General features: G+C 35.3%; 2 protein-coding genes and 1 pseudogene across 4 annotated transcripts; 1 reads left to right on the forward strand and 2 right to left on the reverse strand.

The window, feature by feature from the left end:
- Positions 1-1,105: 1,105 nt before the first annotated feature.
- On the reverse strand, positions 1,106-3,097 carry LOC103957397. Of its 3 annotated transcripts, XM_048566195.1 has the most exons (5): positions 2,945-3,097; positions 2,008-2,145; positions 1,794-1,913; positions 1,641-1,717; positions 1,106-1,560 (listed from the first exon to the last, which is right to left on the reverse strand). In XM_048566195.1, the coding sequence occupies exons 3-5, from the start codon at positions 1,807-1,809 to the stop codon at positions 1,309-1,311; spliced, it is 345 nt and encodes a 114-aa protein (XP_048422152.1). In that variant the 5' UTR covers positions 1,810-1,913; positions 2,008-2,145; positions 2,945-3,097; the 3' UTR covers positions 1,106-1,308. The 3 variants fall into 3 exon arrangements, with proteins under 3 accessions (XP_048422152.1, XP_048422153.1, XP_048422151.1); XM_048566196.1 differs by lacking the exon at positions 1,641-1,717; XM_048566194.1 differs by lacking the exons at positions 1,794-1,913; positions 2,008-2,145; positions 2,945-3,097 and having other exon boundaries at positions 1,641-1,787.
- Positions 3,098-5,433: 2,336 nt separating this feature from the next.
- On the reverse strand, positions 5,434-7,842 carry LOC103957395 (aquaporin PIP1-1). The gene is made up of 4 exons (XM_009369549.3): positions 7,415-7,842; positions 6,427-6,722; positions 5,823-5,963; positions 5,434-5,721 (listed from the first exon to the last, which is right to left on the reverse strand). The coding sequence occupies exons 1-4, from the start codon at positions 7,740-7,742 to the stop codon at positions 5,626-5,628; spliced, it is 861 nt and encodes a 286-aa protein (XP_009367824.1). The 5' UTR covers positions 7,743-7,842; the 3' UTR covers positions 5,434-5,625.
- Positions 7,843-14,976: 7,134 nt separating this feature from the next.
- On the forward strand, positions 14,977-19,744 carry LOC103957394 (annotated as a pseudogene).
- Positions 19,745-19,817: the final 73 nt, after the last annotated feature.

A 19,817-nucleotide genomic window follows, 5' to 3' on the forward strand; every position in this document is an offset into this window, starting at 1 on the left:
TAGAGGGAGCTGAATACTGTTGGAAGTTAGATCATCAATCCGAGCAAATTTAATAATTTTATTTAGGGGGTTGGTTAGAGTTGGTGAAGCCTTAAAGAGTTAACTGTTTACTACCATATCTAAATATGTTTCAACTTTTATGATTGCGTGCAAGGAATTAATTTTAGGACTTGTTTGGTTGCCTAGAAAATGTTTACTACCTTTTTTACGTGTGAGAATGTTGTTAAATTCGTTGTTTAGGAGGAAAACCACCCATTATGTGAACACCAATTGCCAATGCATACTGTTTTCAGCTCTAATGATACCTCTTTTTGTTTCCAATCAAACTACTCCCGATATTGTCAAATGAATTGTTATTACGAGTATATCATTTATTGCTCGGAGAAATGTTCTTTTGTAAGACAATCTAAAATGTTAGATTGGTAATCTGAACTGATAGAAGTTGATTGTAATTGAATGTGTCGTTTATCAGCTGCTATTTTTTTACTTTAATATCATCACTGGTAAAAAAGCACTAGCTTCTGACGGTGAATCAGCTTATGAAATGATAAGACATGCTGATGCACAATCTTCACACATTAATGGAACGCATACAAAACACATTCATTAGCTGGATTCTTTCTGTCGTATCTATCCATTAACCATGAGAGTCGAACCAAGACGCCAAGGTGGTGGTATGTCAAGCCCATTACCCGATGTCATGTGTTTTAACTTGCTCACATGACATAACGTGATTTAGTTGGAAAACAGTCACCTTGGCGTCCCCAATTAGATGGTTCTCCAATGATATGTTCTACACTGTCCCCTTATTTACTAGCATAGAAGTTGTACCATCTTCAACAAGTTTGGATGCAAGTCTACGATAAATATGGTATGATTGATACCTAATGATTTATTGGAAATGAACCCGAAGCTCTATAACTATTGAATTGCCATACTGCAAAATAGTTAGAGAGAAGTGCAGATGGACAAAGAGTTTTTGGTCGCATATTAAAACCAAGTGGCTAACATTTCGAACGCTGGAAATGTCTATTATTGAGTATGGGATTACGAAAGACATTACCAGTGGTCTGGAAGGATAAGCAGTTCATAAAAACACACAAACTGGAAAACGGAAAATGCAGCATTCACATACGGTGATTTTCACAAATGTATAGCATTTCATCGACCATAAATGGATGCAAATGAGAAGTACCTAAGAATCATTTCCAATGCACTATGCTAATACTTGATCAAAAGCTAGAGCAAATCAGTAAAAATCTCAGGAAGCTAACCGACAAAATTATTATCAAAATACGGCACTTTAAGTTACCAGGAACCTCCTCCTGCTCTGAATCTCTCCTGCGCTTCAGCTGCCTTGTCCTCTTGCAATTGCCTTACAAGTTGAATAATTTTGGGATTGTAAAAACGGTCGCGAACATACTTCTTCTCCTCAGCTTGTATTTCCTTGATAGCGCTGGGATATGGGTTGGGAGGAGGCCTCTTCCCTTTAAGGCGTGCAATTTTCTTCAAGCGGGAATATGCCTTCTTCTTCTCTTTTCTCTCCATCCGGTATTCCATCTAGAAGACAACGTGAAACAACAGTCAGAAAACAACTTAGAAAACGCACACATTTAGGGACAGGAAATCCAAATACATACATCAGCTACTGCCATTGCTTCTTCCTCAGCAACACCTTGCTCTTTCAACTCAAGTACCCGCAAACCAAATATACGGGCTGGAGGATGACAAGACCAAACAACAGTAACAAGACAACAACTCATATTATACCAAAAAACAAAGATAAACCATACTTGATGGCATCTTCATGTTTGGAATCTGGATGCTTCTGGAAAAACTTCTTTATGTAAACATCCTCTGGGAGAGTGATTTTCTGAATTGCGTTTGCACGAGGAAACGTTACAGGCGGTGCCCTGAAAAATTCACAATACATGATGTTTTTAACAAATAAGTAAAACGAAAAGGCATTCCAAGAATTACAAAATGGTGAGAAAGAGAGGGGCAAACTTTTCCATGGCTTTGAGCCAAACAGGCTCGGCCTTGGCCAGGCCCTTCACCAGCTTTCTGGTTCTCGTAAGTAAATCTCCTTTTATGAACGACATAGTTGCCTCCCCTTAGGTTCTCCAACCAATGATTAATTTCTACCTAGAAACAAGAAAGCAGTAGATTAGCAGAATAAAAATATTCGGAATCAAGAGAACAATCAAGTATTACAACAAATTAAAGATTTAAAATTTTCCAAAACGAGTAGAATCTGTAATCCAAAGAACAACGAAAGGAAGATTAACACCGGGAATTGATTTCAACACAGAACTGAATCATTAAAAGAAGAATTCATCTTTCGAACTTGGATGACTTACAAAAACTACATCACAAGGAGAATTTGACGAAAAACAAGTTCCATTGTCTACTAAAACCTTATTTAAACTGCCCTTGACATCAATTAAATTTTATTTTGGTACTAAAAGAAAAACTAGTTCACGGATAACCCAAAGATAAACTAAACACAAAAACCAGCAAAAGCCCATTCAATCCATCATTGCTCAAAACCCATCTAATTGATAACAAACTAATCAAAACCCACCAAATCCCATATCCAGAATCCTAACATCATCTAAAATTTCAAATTTTTGGGCAAAGTTGAGGGGAACAAGAACTACCCACTTTAGCAAATTGCTCTACCAAGCTACCAAATTGAAAGAAAACAATTCAAAGACTGGAACTCAAATCAAAATTGAAGCTTTATATTATATCGGTTTTATTAACTTAGCAGAGATTGCTTCGCAGCACAAATCAAGGCAGAAAGGTTCATTTCGGAGAATTGGATATGCACTGATCGAAGCCATATGAATAGAAAAAAAATACAAAAATTGAACTTATTCCGATAAAATAGCTAGAGACTGAAAAATCAGCAAGTGCAGTGGAGGATGAGTGGCGGTGTTACCTGGTAGAGGTGGCGTGAAGGCTGACAACGGGCAGAGAGAGATGGAGAAATGTCGAGGGAGAAGTGGGAGAAATGGTGATAGGAGAGTTTGGGTTACTCGAATTTGGGCTTTTCTATGGGGAAGAATTAAAGGGCGGGCTTTGTGTCTGTTTTTGGGTGCCCTCTATTGCCACCCAATTTATCTGCCTTCAAAACAAAACAAAAAAACAACTTTTGATAGAACACGTGGATGTGGATGTGCCACTTAATATTACAGTCTAGTGGTATTCTCCGTCATCGATAAGTGATATGTTTTAGGTTCAATTCTTTCAAAAGTGAATTTGAACCACTTTCTTGCTAGCACATTATAAGGCTTAAACCACTTTCCCTCTCTGTTAGTGTAGATAATATCGTTTGTTCGAAAGAAAAAAATTGCATTGCAGTGGATCTCAGTAAAAGTCGAACTATGAAAAAGAGAGCACGACACTTATGTTTAACAAGTCAAACAAAGGATCTTGTTTATGCCAAGGTATCTTCAAATAAAATGCCTCCAGTTAAATCAACAATAGAAAGGAAAAAAAAATGCCTTAATTAAATTCGTGTAAAGGGTGCTCTCAGAATCAACTAAAGATGCAGCCTAATCTGAATTACCTGAAAATCTTATAAGTGCACCACTCGACAGCATTAACTCCAACTACCAATTACCAAAGCTCAGCCATTGAAGTCTACCGTATACTCTTAGAGTATCTCTTAAAGAAATGTTCAAATCAGTATTAACAATAAAAAAAAACTAACAACAATGTTTTCTAACGAAGAGCCAAATCTAATGTGGCATGACATTTATCATAATGCCACTAAGTACTACGATCTAGTAGTATTTCTCTTCATTTGTAAGTGAGAGGTCTTAGGTTTGATTCTCGCCAAATACGAATTTGAACCACTTTATTGTTAGCTCATTGTAAGATTAAGCCTACTCTCCTCCTCTTCAATGTTAAATATAATTTGTTAAAGAAAAAAAACATTTATTATAATAAAAATATAGTTTAATTTGACATATTGGGTGGAGAACAAAACTTTAAAAGATATCAATGTGTTATATAAGCTGTTAAATTTAAATTTACGTTTGAAATTTGACATCGTGGAGAACAAAACTTTAAAAGATATCAAGGTGTTATATAAGCTGTTAAATTTAAATTTACGTTTGAAATTTGACATCTCCTTTGAAAATGCTCATAAGCTGTCACAATGTTCGGCATTATTCGTTCTGATGTCCTTTGCTGAATCATAATTCTGATATTCTGTCATTCCCAATCGAACGCTTTATTCAATCGTTGTCTGCTGAATAGTATGGTGATATTCAATTGTCACATCCGAACAACTTTGTTGTTTTCCTTTTTTTATCATTTTATTCAAGACTATAATAGGAAGTATGAAATTCATCCATTGTGAATGAACTTCAAGAAAACTTAGGTGCCACAATAAACGAACAAACAAAACATATTTTAAGTATAAACACGGTCTAACAAGTTTTTTGACCTATTTACTTAAAATATAATATTTTTTCCTCTCTTCTTTATCCCTCTCGAACAAAACGAATCATGAAACCCTAATGTCTAACGATCTAACCTCCTTTGTAAAAATAACGAAGAAATTAAGTAAAAACTTTTTTGGAGAATCAATAACCCTTCTCTATTGTTATTAACTCGGTTTAAGCATGATTTTGTTGATTAAACAATTTAAACCAAGTCATTAATTAAATCAACCTTTCGAGGGCCAGGGATCTGCTCTCCCGAATTTGATGTCTCCTTTGTATCTCGTTCTCAATTTTTTGACACTTGTCTATTAATTTAACACCAAACTTAACACTGCTAATTTTTTATAAACTAATTGAAAAATTAAAAATTAAAGAAAATAAAAACCCACTCGATAGCTATCCACTGCAACTACAGAATCTCATCGCCGATGGCCACTGCAACCACACCAGTGACACCACCCCATCGCCGCCAACGCTACTCCTCACAGCGGAGAAGCTTTATTTCCTTTCCTTTCTCTCCTTTCAAATTCCCGTACTCTCGTCAATACGTGTGAAGTTTGAAGTTTGAAATTTGGGATATCTAATCGATCCATCTCGTCACAGCCGGCAAACAGTGTGTGAAGTTTGAAATTTGAGGATGCTAAAGGGTTTGGGGGTGGTGGCTGCGGTGATAGATTGAGAATATCTAATCTAATCGATCCATCTCGTGGCCGAAATGCATGGTGGGGAGGCTGGGTTTTCATCAGCTCTGGTGCCTTTAATTTTTCAGTTTTTTCTTTTTAATCAAATTCTATGTAAAGTAACAGTGTTAAATTTACAGTTAAGTAAAGGATCTTGTGTCAATTAAAAGGGATATAGCGGAGACACATTATCTCCCGTTATTAACTCGGTTCGAGAATAATTTTGTTGATTAGACAATTTAAATGTGGCTAACCAAGTCATTAATTAAATAAGCCTTCCAATGTAAAAACAAGGATTAACATAATAACAAAGTATAAATAAATTAAATAAAGTTTTCCACTAATGTAACAGGATAAATAACATATATGCACATTAGCACCTCAAATACTCCACTCTCGACATTAAAACACAACGAACGAAATAAACACAATCGCAGCATTTAGACAGAACAAGGCCCCGACGGGGAGACCCGAATGGGATTACTATGTCAATCCCTGGTCTTGAATGGGATGGCTCTGATGACTATCTGATGGTAGAGTGCAGCAAGTGCAGCTCCGATGAATGGTCCAACCCAGAAGATCCACTGCAAACAAAACAAAATCATTGAAAATGTAAGACACGCATCCTAGCTCGCACATTTAGATCGATGCAACTTAATGATGTAAACAATTTAGTTTTACTCACGTGATCATCCCATGCATGGCCCTTGTTGTAGATGATGGCAGCCCCGAGACTCCTAGCAGGGTTGATGCCAGTTCCGGTGATGGGGATGGTTGCCAAATGCACCAAAAATACAGCAAACCCAATGGGGAGTGGAGCCAAGATCTGCATTTCCATTCGTATATAAGAACAAGTTTATAGACATAGCTGCAAAAGGGATACCAGTTGCTACTACATGGAAGAGTTTCGTGTGATGCTCGAGTATTGTAGATAAAGTGTTCCAACAAGCACTATGTTGTAACCTTGAAGAATTTCATCACGTTCTAAATCACAGAGAAGATTGACTAATCGGCATGGTAATTTTGGCACAAAGAAAAATTTGTAATCATGTACCAGAGCCAAAAAACACTAACTTTCAACCAAAGACATTGCAATTAGCAATGACGATTGAGTGGCAGGTTAGCTAACAGTCAATCACAATATACTCAAAACTCAATGAAATCTATGCCTTAGTAACCATGGCATTACAATGATACAAGTAGACATATGCATAAATACAACATTTACAGAAAATAGTTAAGAGCGCAGCGTGTAAACAGGTACTCAAGCAAAGGTGAGATATACTTACAGGGACATGAGAGTCTCTGGCATTTCTCTTGGCATCAGTGGCAGAGAAAACAGTGTACACAAGAACAAAAGTGCCAACAATCTCAGCGCCAAGGCCGTCACCCTTGGTATAGCCATGGTTCACCACATTAGCTCCACCGCCGAGCAACTCATACTGCTTCTTTTGGAACCCCTTCACCACCCCGGCACCAGCCATTGCGCCAAGGCTTTGCATGATGATGTAGAACACGGATCTGGTCAGGGAGAGCTTCCTTGCTAGGAAGAGACCAAATGTCACAGCTGGGTTTATGTGACCACCTGCCCAACATATCAAAGGTTAATATAATGTTACGACGAAATATGAAAATTGGTGAGGAACCATATGGTTTGAATTCATTTTTGGCTGTAATTATACACTGTCAACTTTTTACAGCAAAATAAAGATGCAGATTTCATTTTTCCAGAAATTTGAATTTGTGAGGTAAAGTTATAAAAGACCAGTAAATCCAACAAGAAGATCAGGAACAAAGTTGATATCTTTAACAAGTCGAAATTTTTTTACTCTACTACTCTGATTACCAGTAAAAATCGCTAACTATACAAGAATTTAAGAAAAATAACCCTTACAGTTAATCCCAATAATCTAAAGTTCTCACTTTTTTCTTCTCTTTTTGGAAAGTGGTTTATTTATTTTTCATCAATTTTCACACACCCAAGTAAAACAGAAGTCCTCCAATCCTCCAGTTGGTTCTCTCAGAAAGCTAAAGTAAAAGAAAAAGAAACTTTCTTTCTCCACTATTACTTTTCTTTCCCTCATTTTCCTGGGAACCAAACATCAACTTAAGAAACAACTCAAAACCCAAATATTCGTGTACGTATCTGCACATATTTAACCAAAAACTTACCAAAAAACACCAAAATAAAAGGAAGCACACCAAGCAACAGATCAAGTCAAAGAAACAAAAGAAAAAACAGGAGAGAAAGAGAGAGAGAGAGAGGGAGAAGTATACCTGAGACACCAGCAGTACAATAAACAAGGGCAAAGATGGTCCCACCAAAGGCCCATGCAATACCCTGAATGCCCACAGAGGCACACTTGTTGGGTGCCCTGGAAACCCCCATGACAGTGAGGACAGTGATGTAGAGGAAGAGGAAGGTGGCCATGAACTCAGCAATCCCAGCCCTCCAGAAAGACCAGGACTTGAGCTCGCCGGGCTCGAACAGCGGCGCCGGCGGTGGCTCCTTGTAGTCCTTGTCTGTCTGTGCTGAGGTCCCTATGGGCTGCCTCTCTGAGAATTTGTTGGCTCCCAGCTTCACATCCTCTTCTTTACCCTCCATGGGTTTGTGTTTCTCTCTCTAGAACTCTCTGGTTTGGGGGGTTGTGGGGTTTCTCTCTCTTGAAATAATGCAAGGGTTTGGTTTTTGGATGATTGAGTGAGAAATGGAGTGAGATTTATAAAGGAAAATTGTTTCTGTGTGAGCTGTTAAAGTATGTTAAACAAATGAAATGATGAAAAGGCGTTTTATTCCCTTTTTTCTTTATCCACCTAAAATATATAAAATAAATAAATAAATAAATTAGATAATAACAACATTCACGCTCGAATCTTTGCGGTTTACCTTCTCCACTCTCAGTTCATTCTTAATGTCTAACCGATCGACCAAATGTTTGATCACTATTGTAAAAACATATTATTTAATTTAAAAACATGATTCGTTTATTTATTAAATAACTAAAATCTTATCACACGCATACACATGTGCAATTAGCTTTTTTATATTAGATTATGTCTTTTAAATTTTTTTAAATAACTATTTTATTAAAAAATTATTCAGAAAAAAAAAATGAAGCAAAACCATGAAACCACCCACTAACATAGACGTTTTTTTTTTAAATTAAAAATTCATTCAAAATTAAAATGTGGTGAACTACTTTAAATTCTTATGGTTCAATTGTAATTTTAAGAAGCCTTGGAAGACAATTTTTGGTATTTTGAATGTTTCATCTTTTTATCCTTCTCATTTTATATATATCTCTACTAATTAATAAAACACTCATTGTCAACCAAAATTCTATGAAATTACCAGTTTAACCCTCTAATTAAAACAGAACATGAATAAGAAATATGGGGCATAAATGTCACAATCAAATTTTGTTGTTTTTTTTAAAGCCTCACCTGCATGTAATCATAACATATCTCTAATTAATTATAATAAATATAAAAAAAAACTTCTCACTCTCACATTCTCTGTCACTCTATTCCTCTCTCTCCTTCTATTTCAAAAATAAAAATAAAAAAAAATTCCACACACTTTGTGTGTGTCCATATGCTAGTATGGATTATAAAATGACTAAATGATTTCAAACTTAATTAATTTTTTTCAAAATGATCTAGTAAATAAATAATCATTCTACAACATTATAAGATAAAATGAGGATATTCAAATCAAACAAGTCAACAGTACTCGAAAATAAAATCAGTTTCATTATATCAGAGAGATTTTCTTCTGTATTTCTTGTGTTGTTAATTAATTAATAAAATCAAACATTCAAGCATAAAACCAAGATATACATGAGTTACATCCTTTTCACATTTTGGTAGGTGAATTATTTGGAACTATTCTCAAAAGGTCTCTGCTTAATCTTAACCTCTTTGCCTTTTTCTAGTAAATACAAGTATTAGTGGTGATGGATGTTTATATGCGGATTAATTAATCAAGAGATGTTTCTGGAGAGTGCAGGAAAGATGAGGACAACGTCGCTGTCACCAATCCATGTCGTGAATGGTGGGTTGTCTTTGTCTTTCCAGAGACCCGTTGGACAATTTAATCTTATTTCCCGCCACCTTTTCTTTTCTTCTTCGCTTTGATTTATTCCTTGCCTTTTAATCCACTTTTCCAATATTTTAAAGCTAAGTTTCATTTTAGTTATTTTAATCCACTTTTCCAATATTTTAAAGCTAAGTTTCATTTTAGTTATTTAAGAAGAACGTCTATTTAAACCATATTTGATAAATTATGTAATTTAGTTATCGATAATTGAATTATTATTTAAGTATAAATTAGTGTTGGGTAATGATAGAGAGATTAAAATTTTAAACTAAATTTACAAATCAAATGATGTGTTATCAATAGAAAATAAGTACGTTAATTAACGCTTAAGTAATAATTTAATCATTAACAATCACATTTGGTTTGTAAATTTGGTTTAAAAAATTTGTTCTCCCTAGCATTACCTTTTATTTTGTATTGATGGCACATTATATAATTTATAGATATGATCTTAAAGGTTGGCCTATCGAGTACATTCACATTATGTTTCATTAATTTTATGTTTGATTCTTGTGAATGACGTTCTAATATTAAAATTTTGTGTGTTTATATCGACGATACTTTGTACATGTATTTGCATTTCTCATCATACGAATTAACGATACATAATTTTGTTATAGTATAACAATTTTTCTTCTGTAGTATTTAGTAGTATGAAAAATCGACAGTCATGATTGAATCAAGAAATTACTATCTTTCTTAACATGCTAATTAATAAATAAAAGATCGGACTATCTTGTTATCCGGACTAGTGATGATAAACTAATAGCACCCAGTTAAACTAAAAACAAAAATGCGTTGGATGATAACGATAAGTTTAAAAAGAGGGAAAAAATAAGACCCTATTACCAAGGTATTTGCTTACAAAGCAAAGGGCAACTTTGGGCAATGAGATAATTTAATCCAACGGTATAAAACTGTCCCAATTGCTAACTTTTGGTTGTGAATTAGAACACAGCCCACAGAAAGAAAAAGAGAAGTTATGAATTTTGTAGAGGTTTGAGGAAATTTGGAGGTTTTGAGGACCGTTGAGAAAGGGACGGCAGCCTAAAAAGCATCAAACGACAGGTGAGGGTCTTCTACTTCTAGTAAAGAAAAGTGGAATATTTTGCAATAGCATGGAACACAACGGTCACAATTTTATATTTTAATAATTTTTTAATTAAAATAATTTTTGAAATTAACATAATTTTTTATTTTAATTTTTAAATTTAAAATTAATATAACTGGTTCATGAATTTATCCATTATCAATTACTTTAATTATTACGTAAAAAATCTTCATTAAATAAAAATAAAATGATAAAAAAGATCAAAAAAGTATGTAATAATGAGGGTATGTCCCTCGATGCTAGAAAAATAAAGAGCGCATGCATAGTGCAAAAGTCGCTACACTATAAAACAAATAAATTATGTACTAATGAAGTTCGAATTACTTAAAGACGAAATGAAGAACGTTGTGGTTCTATCATAAAACCAATTAGCAATATGATGAACAACTCAATTATTTATCAGCATATGCAAAGTCTTTTGCAATAATTCTAAATCTTGTGCCCGTCCAATTTTTACAATTTTTATTAAATCATGCACCATGCATGGACTTATTTGACTTCTTTTTTTTTTTTTTTTTTTTAATATTGAAGCGAATAGCTTCTCATACGTTATGACTCGGTCCCTCTATGGCAGATGTTGATGCACAAACTTTATTTTTTTAATATATTGATAGAAGGATAATTAGTATTCATCTATTCGAAGCTGTCATTGGTATGTGAATGATGCATGATCATTTTCCTATCAGAGGTAGTAGCCGATCTACCTCAAGGCTGGATAGATAAATGTTTGAATTTATGCAATTATTTTTTAACAACAGTTGTTGAATATAAAAAACTTATTACACGAGGTGTGTGGACTTATTCAAATTTGTATTTAAGGGAAAAGAAATTTGAACATACCATAATACTAATTTTCAACTCATACCGTAATTCTAATTTAGTGTCACACATTCTCCCACCACTTGAGCTAAGACCAAATACTTTGGTATCCCAATATATTACTAATACGAATATAATTGATTAAACCATTGATTAATAGAATTATTATCTATCTGTATGTATATATCCACAATATCCATGCCCTATTTATATAAACAAAAAAAAAAGATAGTAGGAATGAATCATTGCTTAAAACACACACAAATGAGTAGGATCGAGGAAGAGACCATGAACGCTGAGAAATTTTTAGTTGTGAAAGAAATATAAGTGATAAATTATGTGTTTTAATATGAATAGTGAGAAATTTATTTTTTAAGTTATTAACTTTTTAGCACATATATTCTATCATTTATTTAGTGACACGTAGTGTACCATCCTGTGTACGGGTCACATTAAAAAATCTCTTCATGAATGCTTTTGTTTGAAACTCCTCTGAAAATCCTGTCTCAAAGGATTAGCCGGTCATTCACTCAATCCAACTCATACCATTGCTATGATCCTCTGGTGCCTGTGACCTAGTCACACGCCTCCGTGGGCACCATCTCGATCATGCTGACACTTCACGTTTTCAACCACCACGCACTTTTCATCGACCGTCCATTAACCCTACAGTCCACGTGGCAGCCATCGGATGTCATGTTGTAGAAGACTTACATGAAATAAGTTTATTATCATCGTAATGTCTCTGTTTAATAAGATAATGATATATTTAAGTTTATCTATACACATAACATTATATTATTAATCCAGGACGTTACGATGACGATAATCTTTTGTCTAAAATGTCACGATTACAATGAATTTGTTCCATCAATTGCTTTGCGTGGTGCATGTTTTCATGATCCATTATTCTAACAAAGCTCAGGTGCTTAGCCGACCAACACATGAAGTGTCTCACGTGTAAGTCATGTGACTTAAAGTGACAAAAATATGCGTTGGGGCCCAAAAATCTCACGTACAAGCTCAATCACATCTCGAAGCCCGATTGTCATAAAAATAGCCCTCGCCAAGCTTAAATACATGCAAATGTGCGAAATCAAGAAGGAAGTGTATTTACAATCACATCACGCCAATAAAATAATAATTTGTGAGTGGGGCGTTTGCATGATCACAACAAGCCCATGAAAATTCATGCATATCTATTGCACCATGCTTTGTCACGATGTTGTCATTGTAGACAAGTCAAGCTAACCACGCTACAAGATAAAATGAGCCCAAGCCACGTATTAGGGCTTGACAAGTGGATTGTGGTGTGGATGGTTATAGAAGATTATCAGGCCTATATGAAACCAAAATTGTGGAAGACTTTGAACTGCTTGGAGCACCAAAAGTCCAAGCTCATGATTCTTGAGTTCCACGTAGGTAGGTCTAGGAGAGAACAAACCAAGTTTTCCTTTCCCTTAGCAAGCAAACCAATCCACTTAGGAAGAAACAAGAACCCAAAGCTTCAGGATCATGTGAAATCCTAGCAAAGCTTTCCTTAATGAGGAGAGGAGATCTTTCTCTTCCAAGCTCACACAGAAAAATGAGGAAGGAAAACAAGGAGTAGCGTTGTTAAAAGTAACGCATGTGGAGAATTGACCAGGGAATAGGGCTTTATGGGTAGAGTGCGCAACTCAATCTTCAGGGAAGCAACAATGTTCATCAATGTTGAACCAAAAATGAAGGTCATAGATGTGCCAAGGGAAAGAAAGAGGAAGACTAAGCCAAAACGGGAGGAAACAAGCAAGTCAAGGGATTTCCTAAGGAAAGCAAGAAAGAGACCATGCACCTACAAAAGGGAAAGATTAACTCAATGCAAAGGAGAGACAAGGTAGAGAGGGAGAGAGATGATTCAAGATTAAATTGCACAAGGCATGGAAATTCTTCTCAAAGTGCAAAAAGCCTTGAATCCTTAGGAAATCACTTTTTTTTGGAGTTTTAGGGTTATTTGAGGTTTCCTTTGAGCTTCCTTATCCATTATAACACCTTTAGACCCTTAGGAAATCTAGATGATTCATCTTTCAAAACCATGCAACCATGCACAAGTTTGATCTTATGCTAAACTAATAAGCTTCTAGCTTCCACACCACGCCCCTCTTGGGCAAGCCATAATTTTCCTTAATCATTCATTTTTTGCGCCGCTAATACAAGTGGAGCATTTCCTAAGATGTGCTAATTCTTTTGAGGTATCTTGGGACTTGGTGTTGGAACGAACCAAGGAAAGTACAAGGGTTTCCACCAAGACTCAAGTCCAACTCAACCTAAAAGTCCCCTCAACAATATGAATAGAATAATTTTGAATCTTATAATAAAAATGAGTGTTAAGAATTTAATTTCTACTTGTGTAATAATTCAGATATCAACTCGCACAATACTCAATATATTGAGCACAAGTCTTAGAAACAAACAAGCATTAATGTCTTAGCAAATAAAGTAAAATGTTGCAGTGTGCAAGTAAAGTATGCACCCTTTAGCTAATTAAAAATTATATACAACAGGTGGTTGATTCTCTCTAGGGGATAGACACTTTTTATTTTATTTTTTCATAGATGACTAATATAGTTTGTAATATAAAAAAGAACCCTAATATGCACAGAGAAAGCCGATGGGCCAAATTTAAATCAGAGAATATGAGTATGAACTCATCCATGACCAAAGCCCACACCAAAAGGTAGTTAGTTGAGGGCCAACGAGTTCGATGATTAGGATTAGTTCAATTCCACATCAGCATTGTTATTCCTATTTTTTCATCAAAACGCATTTTCCAATCTTTAACTTCAGCAGCATTAACTCTTAAACCCAATTTAACAATTTGAATTAGTTTTTTAATTCTCCAATTTTCGCGAAGAAACTTCACACTGAGCAGCAGTTACTAAAACAACAATAATTTTTGTTTCATACATCGGTATCACAAAAGGTAAAAGCCTCCAAAAACTAGATCCGGATTCCATCCATACATGGCACGCCATCAAATTCTTCCTGATCTAGTCTCGGCAAATTAATCTTCGTGACATTCCACCAGCGACATTCTAGCACTTTGACAAATCTTGCTTCAAATCTCTTGAAAATTCTGCCTTTTTCTCTCTTTACTCCAATTGACTTACAAAATGTAAAAAACGACTAATATAAAAGAAACTAAACAAAATAGTGAAGAAAAGGGTAATAAAAGTAATGACTGATTAAACACTTAATCAACTGACTACGTGATGTATTAGTAACATGAGTCATAAGAAAATATGCCCTACGAAGGAGAATTTTTTATGTTCAGAGTCCAGACCAGGTGGCTCATACAAATGAGGATTCTCTTGGGATCCTCTTTGTGAGGATCTAAAAGATTCTTTAATTCTGTCTATTTATAATAAATCGTGCGATCAGTTTTCATCAGATACTATTTGTGTTTAATTTTAAATAAAATATTTAAAATAATTTATGAACACAAAATATACGATGATTAAAAAATTTCCTGAAATCACCATAAAGAAGATCCGAGGAAGATCCTCATTCGGCTCATACACTAATGACTCATCACCAACGATGGTCTCGCACAAAAACCTCCCACTGCATCGAGTTTTAACTCAATATTCAGTGTCCAACCATCCAAGGGGCGTACGGGCCTCAATGATAGGAACCATTTTCAATCAAAGGCTGCTAATTACCAGCTCACATTGATGATCAATATGATCCGTTGATTAAGGTGGGCCCGCACCAGGAAGTGTACAAACAAACAACACTAATCAATCAAATCAAAATAAATACAAGAGGTCAGGAAACCCTAACGAAACGCTGACGTGTGCTTTGCAGACCTTTTGATTTTTGACGCGATTTCAGTCACACAAAGAGGCTTTTTTTTATTTTTTATTTTTTTTTCTAAAATTTATTCGCAATTTTATCCATTTTTGGGATTCGCCGACAACCGCCAAATCTCTGCATTCAAAGCTCCCTCTACCTGGAATCCGTACATTTCGTATGTCTCCTTCGTGTTAATTAATTATCTATCCTTTTGCTTTTCTTTACCATGTTTTTTTTCCCCTTCTGGATGCCTGTTTGGTTGCCCAGAAAGTGCAGGAAAAATGGAAATGATTGAATGGAAAAATGAAATTGCTAAGTACCCTTTAATCCGGAGCTCGGTGAACTAAAATCTTTAGGAAAAACAATCATTTATTTGTAATAAAAGTGAGTTTAATCGAGAAATTTTGCTAATACCTATGAATTGCAATTTTTCTCACTTGATTTAGGGCAATATAATCACCAGAATGCTTTTTCATATACTTTGGAATAAATGGAATTAAGTTTAGTGGAAATATATATGTATGAAGTATAGATTTGTTAGATAAAATTGGAACTTGTATTGTTTCATGGCAAGTAAGAGCTGGGTATATGTTTTGAGAGCGATATTCTAATCTAATCTAAACGACGGAGTGGGGATTGCAAAGGGTGGTTTACTGCCCTAGCTAACTTGGGTTTATGTTAAATTTGTGTAAACTTTAATTTTGGGTAAGGATTTGCATAAAAGGGCTGCTAATTATAATTTTGTTTGACTTAACAGGGTATCAGCAAGTTGTTGCATAAGAAGCATAAAGCAGTTTTCTTTTGCCTGATGCACTCCAGTTTTTAAGCCTCAGAACTTGGGATTGTTCAAATGTCAGAAGGTGACATGACTGTTATTAAACCTGAGGTATTATCACTTTTCCGTACACGTTCTTTGGGCTTCTTTTTATGCCCCTAAATGCATTATGTTTTCTTTTCTTTGTTCTTCAAGCCATAGTCGAATCGATTGTTATCTGTTTTTCGTTTCTTTTGAATGCTTGTAGCTGCCTCTACTTGTTGAGTGTTAATTTGTTCTCTCTTTTTATTTTTGTTTATTTGGAGGGGGTGAAGGTGGGTGGGTTGTTTAACTGTTTTATATTTTTCGTCTACTTTGTAATGTTGGAATTCTAAAGCCACATCGGTGCCAAATCATTCTCAGATGATGAAGTCTTATATCTGGCTTCAGACTACCGATGGTTCAATCCAACAAGTGGAACAAGAGGTTGCCATGTATTGCCCCATGATATGCAAAGAAAATATACAGAAAGGGATGGGAGCTTCCAAGAACCATGCTATATCTCTTCCTGAAAGAGTCAGTACTGCAATGTTGAGCTTAATTCTTGATTACTGCAGGTTTCATCAAGTACCGGGTCGCTCGAACAAGGTTCTACATGTTTTTGGAATGTCATTCTGTTTTCCTTCTTTCTGAGTCTATGCCCTCTGTCTGTTTTGCATAAATTTGAGCTACTGAGGACATTAATCTCCACCTGCACACTGGATTAAATGTTTACTCTGATGCTGGCGTAAACTCGGCACAATCATATGACTCGGCACCACTCGTTTATGTAGGAGTGCAAGGCTTTTGATGAAAAATATATCCGAATGGACACAAAGTTGCTCTGTGAGTTGACTACAGCTGCTGACAGCCTCCAATTCAAACCATTGGTGGATCTTACTAGTCGTGCTCTTGCACGAATAATTGAAGGGAAAACACCTGAGGAGATACGTGAAATATTTCATCTCCCTGATGATCTTACAGAGGTCTCCGATGTTTGAGATATCTGTGTATGCTTAGCAAAAACTTGGTGTTCCTTTGTTGTTTTTAACACCACTAAGAAATCATCCAGGAAGAGAAGTTGGAGCCTTTGAAAAATTCAACTGACGATCCACGCATCCGGCTTTTGAATCGATTATATGCAAGAAAGAGGAGGGAGCTTCAGGAAAGAGAGAAATTGAAGGTGAGTTTGGTATTTGATGAATCTGAATTCAAAACGTATTCCATAATACGTTTTCTGGCCTTTATACTATGCTAAATAATATATCCTTGTTATTGGTAATCATTATTGAACCTTCCATACTTTTCAGAATGCCGAGCTTGAAGAAGAGCAAAATGATGAACGTTCAGTTGATGATCTCTTGTCATTCATTAATGGAGAAATTGGAGGTATACCTGAGTAATTGCTCTCTTATTCCTTGACTGCATAGTTATTGTTAATTGAGAAATTGGATTTATGATTGAGTAGCTTGTAGTTCCAACGAGCAAATTGCACAACGCACACTTGATACTAATTTTTTCAGGATTGCATTAGCCCACATTATACTGTACTTGGGAGTAATGGGATTTGAAGTGTAGTGTCTTAGTCGTCTATTTTTACTTTATTTCCTTTTGAAGGCCTCATTGGAGGTAAGGAAATTATGTTTCACAGATTCCAAAGGGATTAAAACTTCCAAGAACAAAAAAGAAGAATCGCAGGAGAAAAGATCAGCAGAAAAGCACATGTCTATATGAGGCTAATGAGATCCATGAGGTTTGAATCACTAATTCGGTCTTGAACTTATACATTTCCGCTTGAGTTGTTAGGTAGCTAATTTTTCTTCATTTTTCTTTTCGCCCAAATGTTGTAGGTGTCGAGCAATCTTAACTTTGCTTGCCCCAGTGATGAACTCAACAAATTTACGCCTAGCTCTAGTTTGACATTAAAGCTACAAGATCTAAAGGATGATAGGGTGCAGGATATGATTGGGTTTGATGATGGTGATATTGATGATGAGATTGATACGGCATTGAAGGAAAAAATTGATAGGTTTGCCTGCAAGTATTTTGGGTTATTACATGATTTGCAATATAATCTTATCATTTTTAATTTTAGTGGATGCAAAAAAAATATATATCACGTTGAGCAACATGTGGAAGAAAAGTTACTGAATTGAACTGAATGGTAAGAACTTTGTCGATGATGACTTTAGTTATAGAAAGCTTGAGGAAACAGAATGGTGGATCTCATTATGGTGCAACTTCGTTGCTTTTTTATTTTATTTTTTTATGAACGCAGTTCTGATATTGAAGATATGCAATTAGAAGATGAAATTTGATACCTGCAAAAGAATTTCAAATTGTCATATGTTTTTCAATGCTGCAGAGTTTGCTTAAAAACTAAATAGCTATTAATGTAGTGGTATTTCTCCACTTCTTTTTTAAACTGTCCCATGTTCAAATCCAGTCCTCACCCAGCTAAGAAAATGAAAAAGGTTGCGTAAAAAAGTTGGTCTGTGATAAAAATGAGTAAACATTGGGGACAATGTTTTGCCTTTGCTAGCTCTTTATGGTGGCTTTGAAAGATGTTGGTTTTTGATTTTCTGTGTGCAATAGTTGTTTGGACATTTTAAATAAATATTCGTTTATGTTTATAAAGAAACAGAGCTCTCATTCTGGTCATCACCATTAAGCATCTGTTGTGAAACATGGTTCCGGCCGCCCACTCTTCTGGTTCTGCAGGTCTTTTTCTCTCTAGTCAGTATTATTTTATTTTCTGATAAACTGGAATTTCAAGTTGCATCCTCCACCATGGTTCTGCATGTGAATATGCAATTTTTAGAGACAACTTGTTCTTGCTGCTGTGACATATTTTCTTAAATCGCTGTTCAGGGAGGTTGAAGATTTTGCTCGGAGGTTAAATTCAGACTGGCCTGAAAGGATGCAAGAGATCTTATCTTTCGGTCAGGAAAGGAGGCCTGTACCATTTTCCATTAATGGAAACGGTTATTTGAGAAGATATGCTTGTATGTTCTCTTTCTTCTTGCTTTTTTGTTCCCTTCCGAAAGCTTCTTCCATTGTTTTTTTCCCGATACACAATACTCTTGTCACATAAGTAAATCTGTGCTAAGATATTTTCGTTACTTTCTTTTGGTAAGTAAGGTTGCAAATGCTTTACATGTTTCTCCTTTCAAATAGCTTTTAAACCTAATGATATGCCATGTTCCTTGAGACCAAGGGTGGAGGGCGAGTGCTAATCCCGGTGGGTCTATGACACTTACCTATGCAACCCGAAAAGAAATTGTTTTCACCATTCCTCTTTACTATATGATATCCATAAAGTATATAGTTGTGGAGTGAAAGCTGGAAAGTATAATCTGTTTCCCTGTCTCCTACGTGTGGTTTTCCAAAATCTGTTTTTTTTTTTTTTTTTTTCATGGGCTGATGAATATTTTTCATTAGAATTTCTTTTCGTATTCCTGGTTATTCATAGTTGGCCGTTCTGTTTCTGTCACGTTATAATTTTACCAAGTGAGAGGAATTGATATTAATATCAATATTGCTCCCTTTCCCTGTTCACTTAGCTGGCTGTGCATTAGCTATTTGATTAGTGATATTCCCTCACTCAGACAAGCTTAATTCCAGTAGTATCGTATGTTATTCACCAACAAGAGACAAACATTAAACTCAAGAGCACTTATTCAGCATTACATTCCCTATTACTCATCTTACCACTCGTGCATACAGGAGTACATCCAGAGTGGAAACGGCTGGAACAAAACTCTTATCGGCCAAAGGCTGGAACAATTTTGGCCAGATGCTAACAGGCTACCAAGAGTTCCTATTCTCATTTATTTGGACCCCAAACATAATTATTTTTTTTCCCTTCTTCATAATTTAATCTTCTTCTTTTGTTGGGGTAATTAGCTGGAGTTGGATTTGGGGGCAACTGTTTGTATGTTAGGGCAACAAATAAATAAAAAAAAATATATAATAATTTTGCCTCTGTTTTCATGAGCCAAACTTGTTCGTTTATCACAAGCTTGTA

The sequence above is a fragment of a genome, unplaced genomic scaffold, assembly GCF_019419815.1.
Source record: "Pyrus x bretschneideri cultivar Hongxiangsu unplaced genomic scaffold, Pyrus_bretschneideri_v1 Contig40, whole genome shotgun sequence".
Lineage (NCBI taxonomy): Eukaryota > Viridiplantae > Streptophyta > Magnoliopsida > Rosales > Rosaceae > Pyrus > Pyrus x bretschneideri.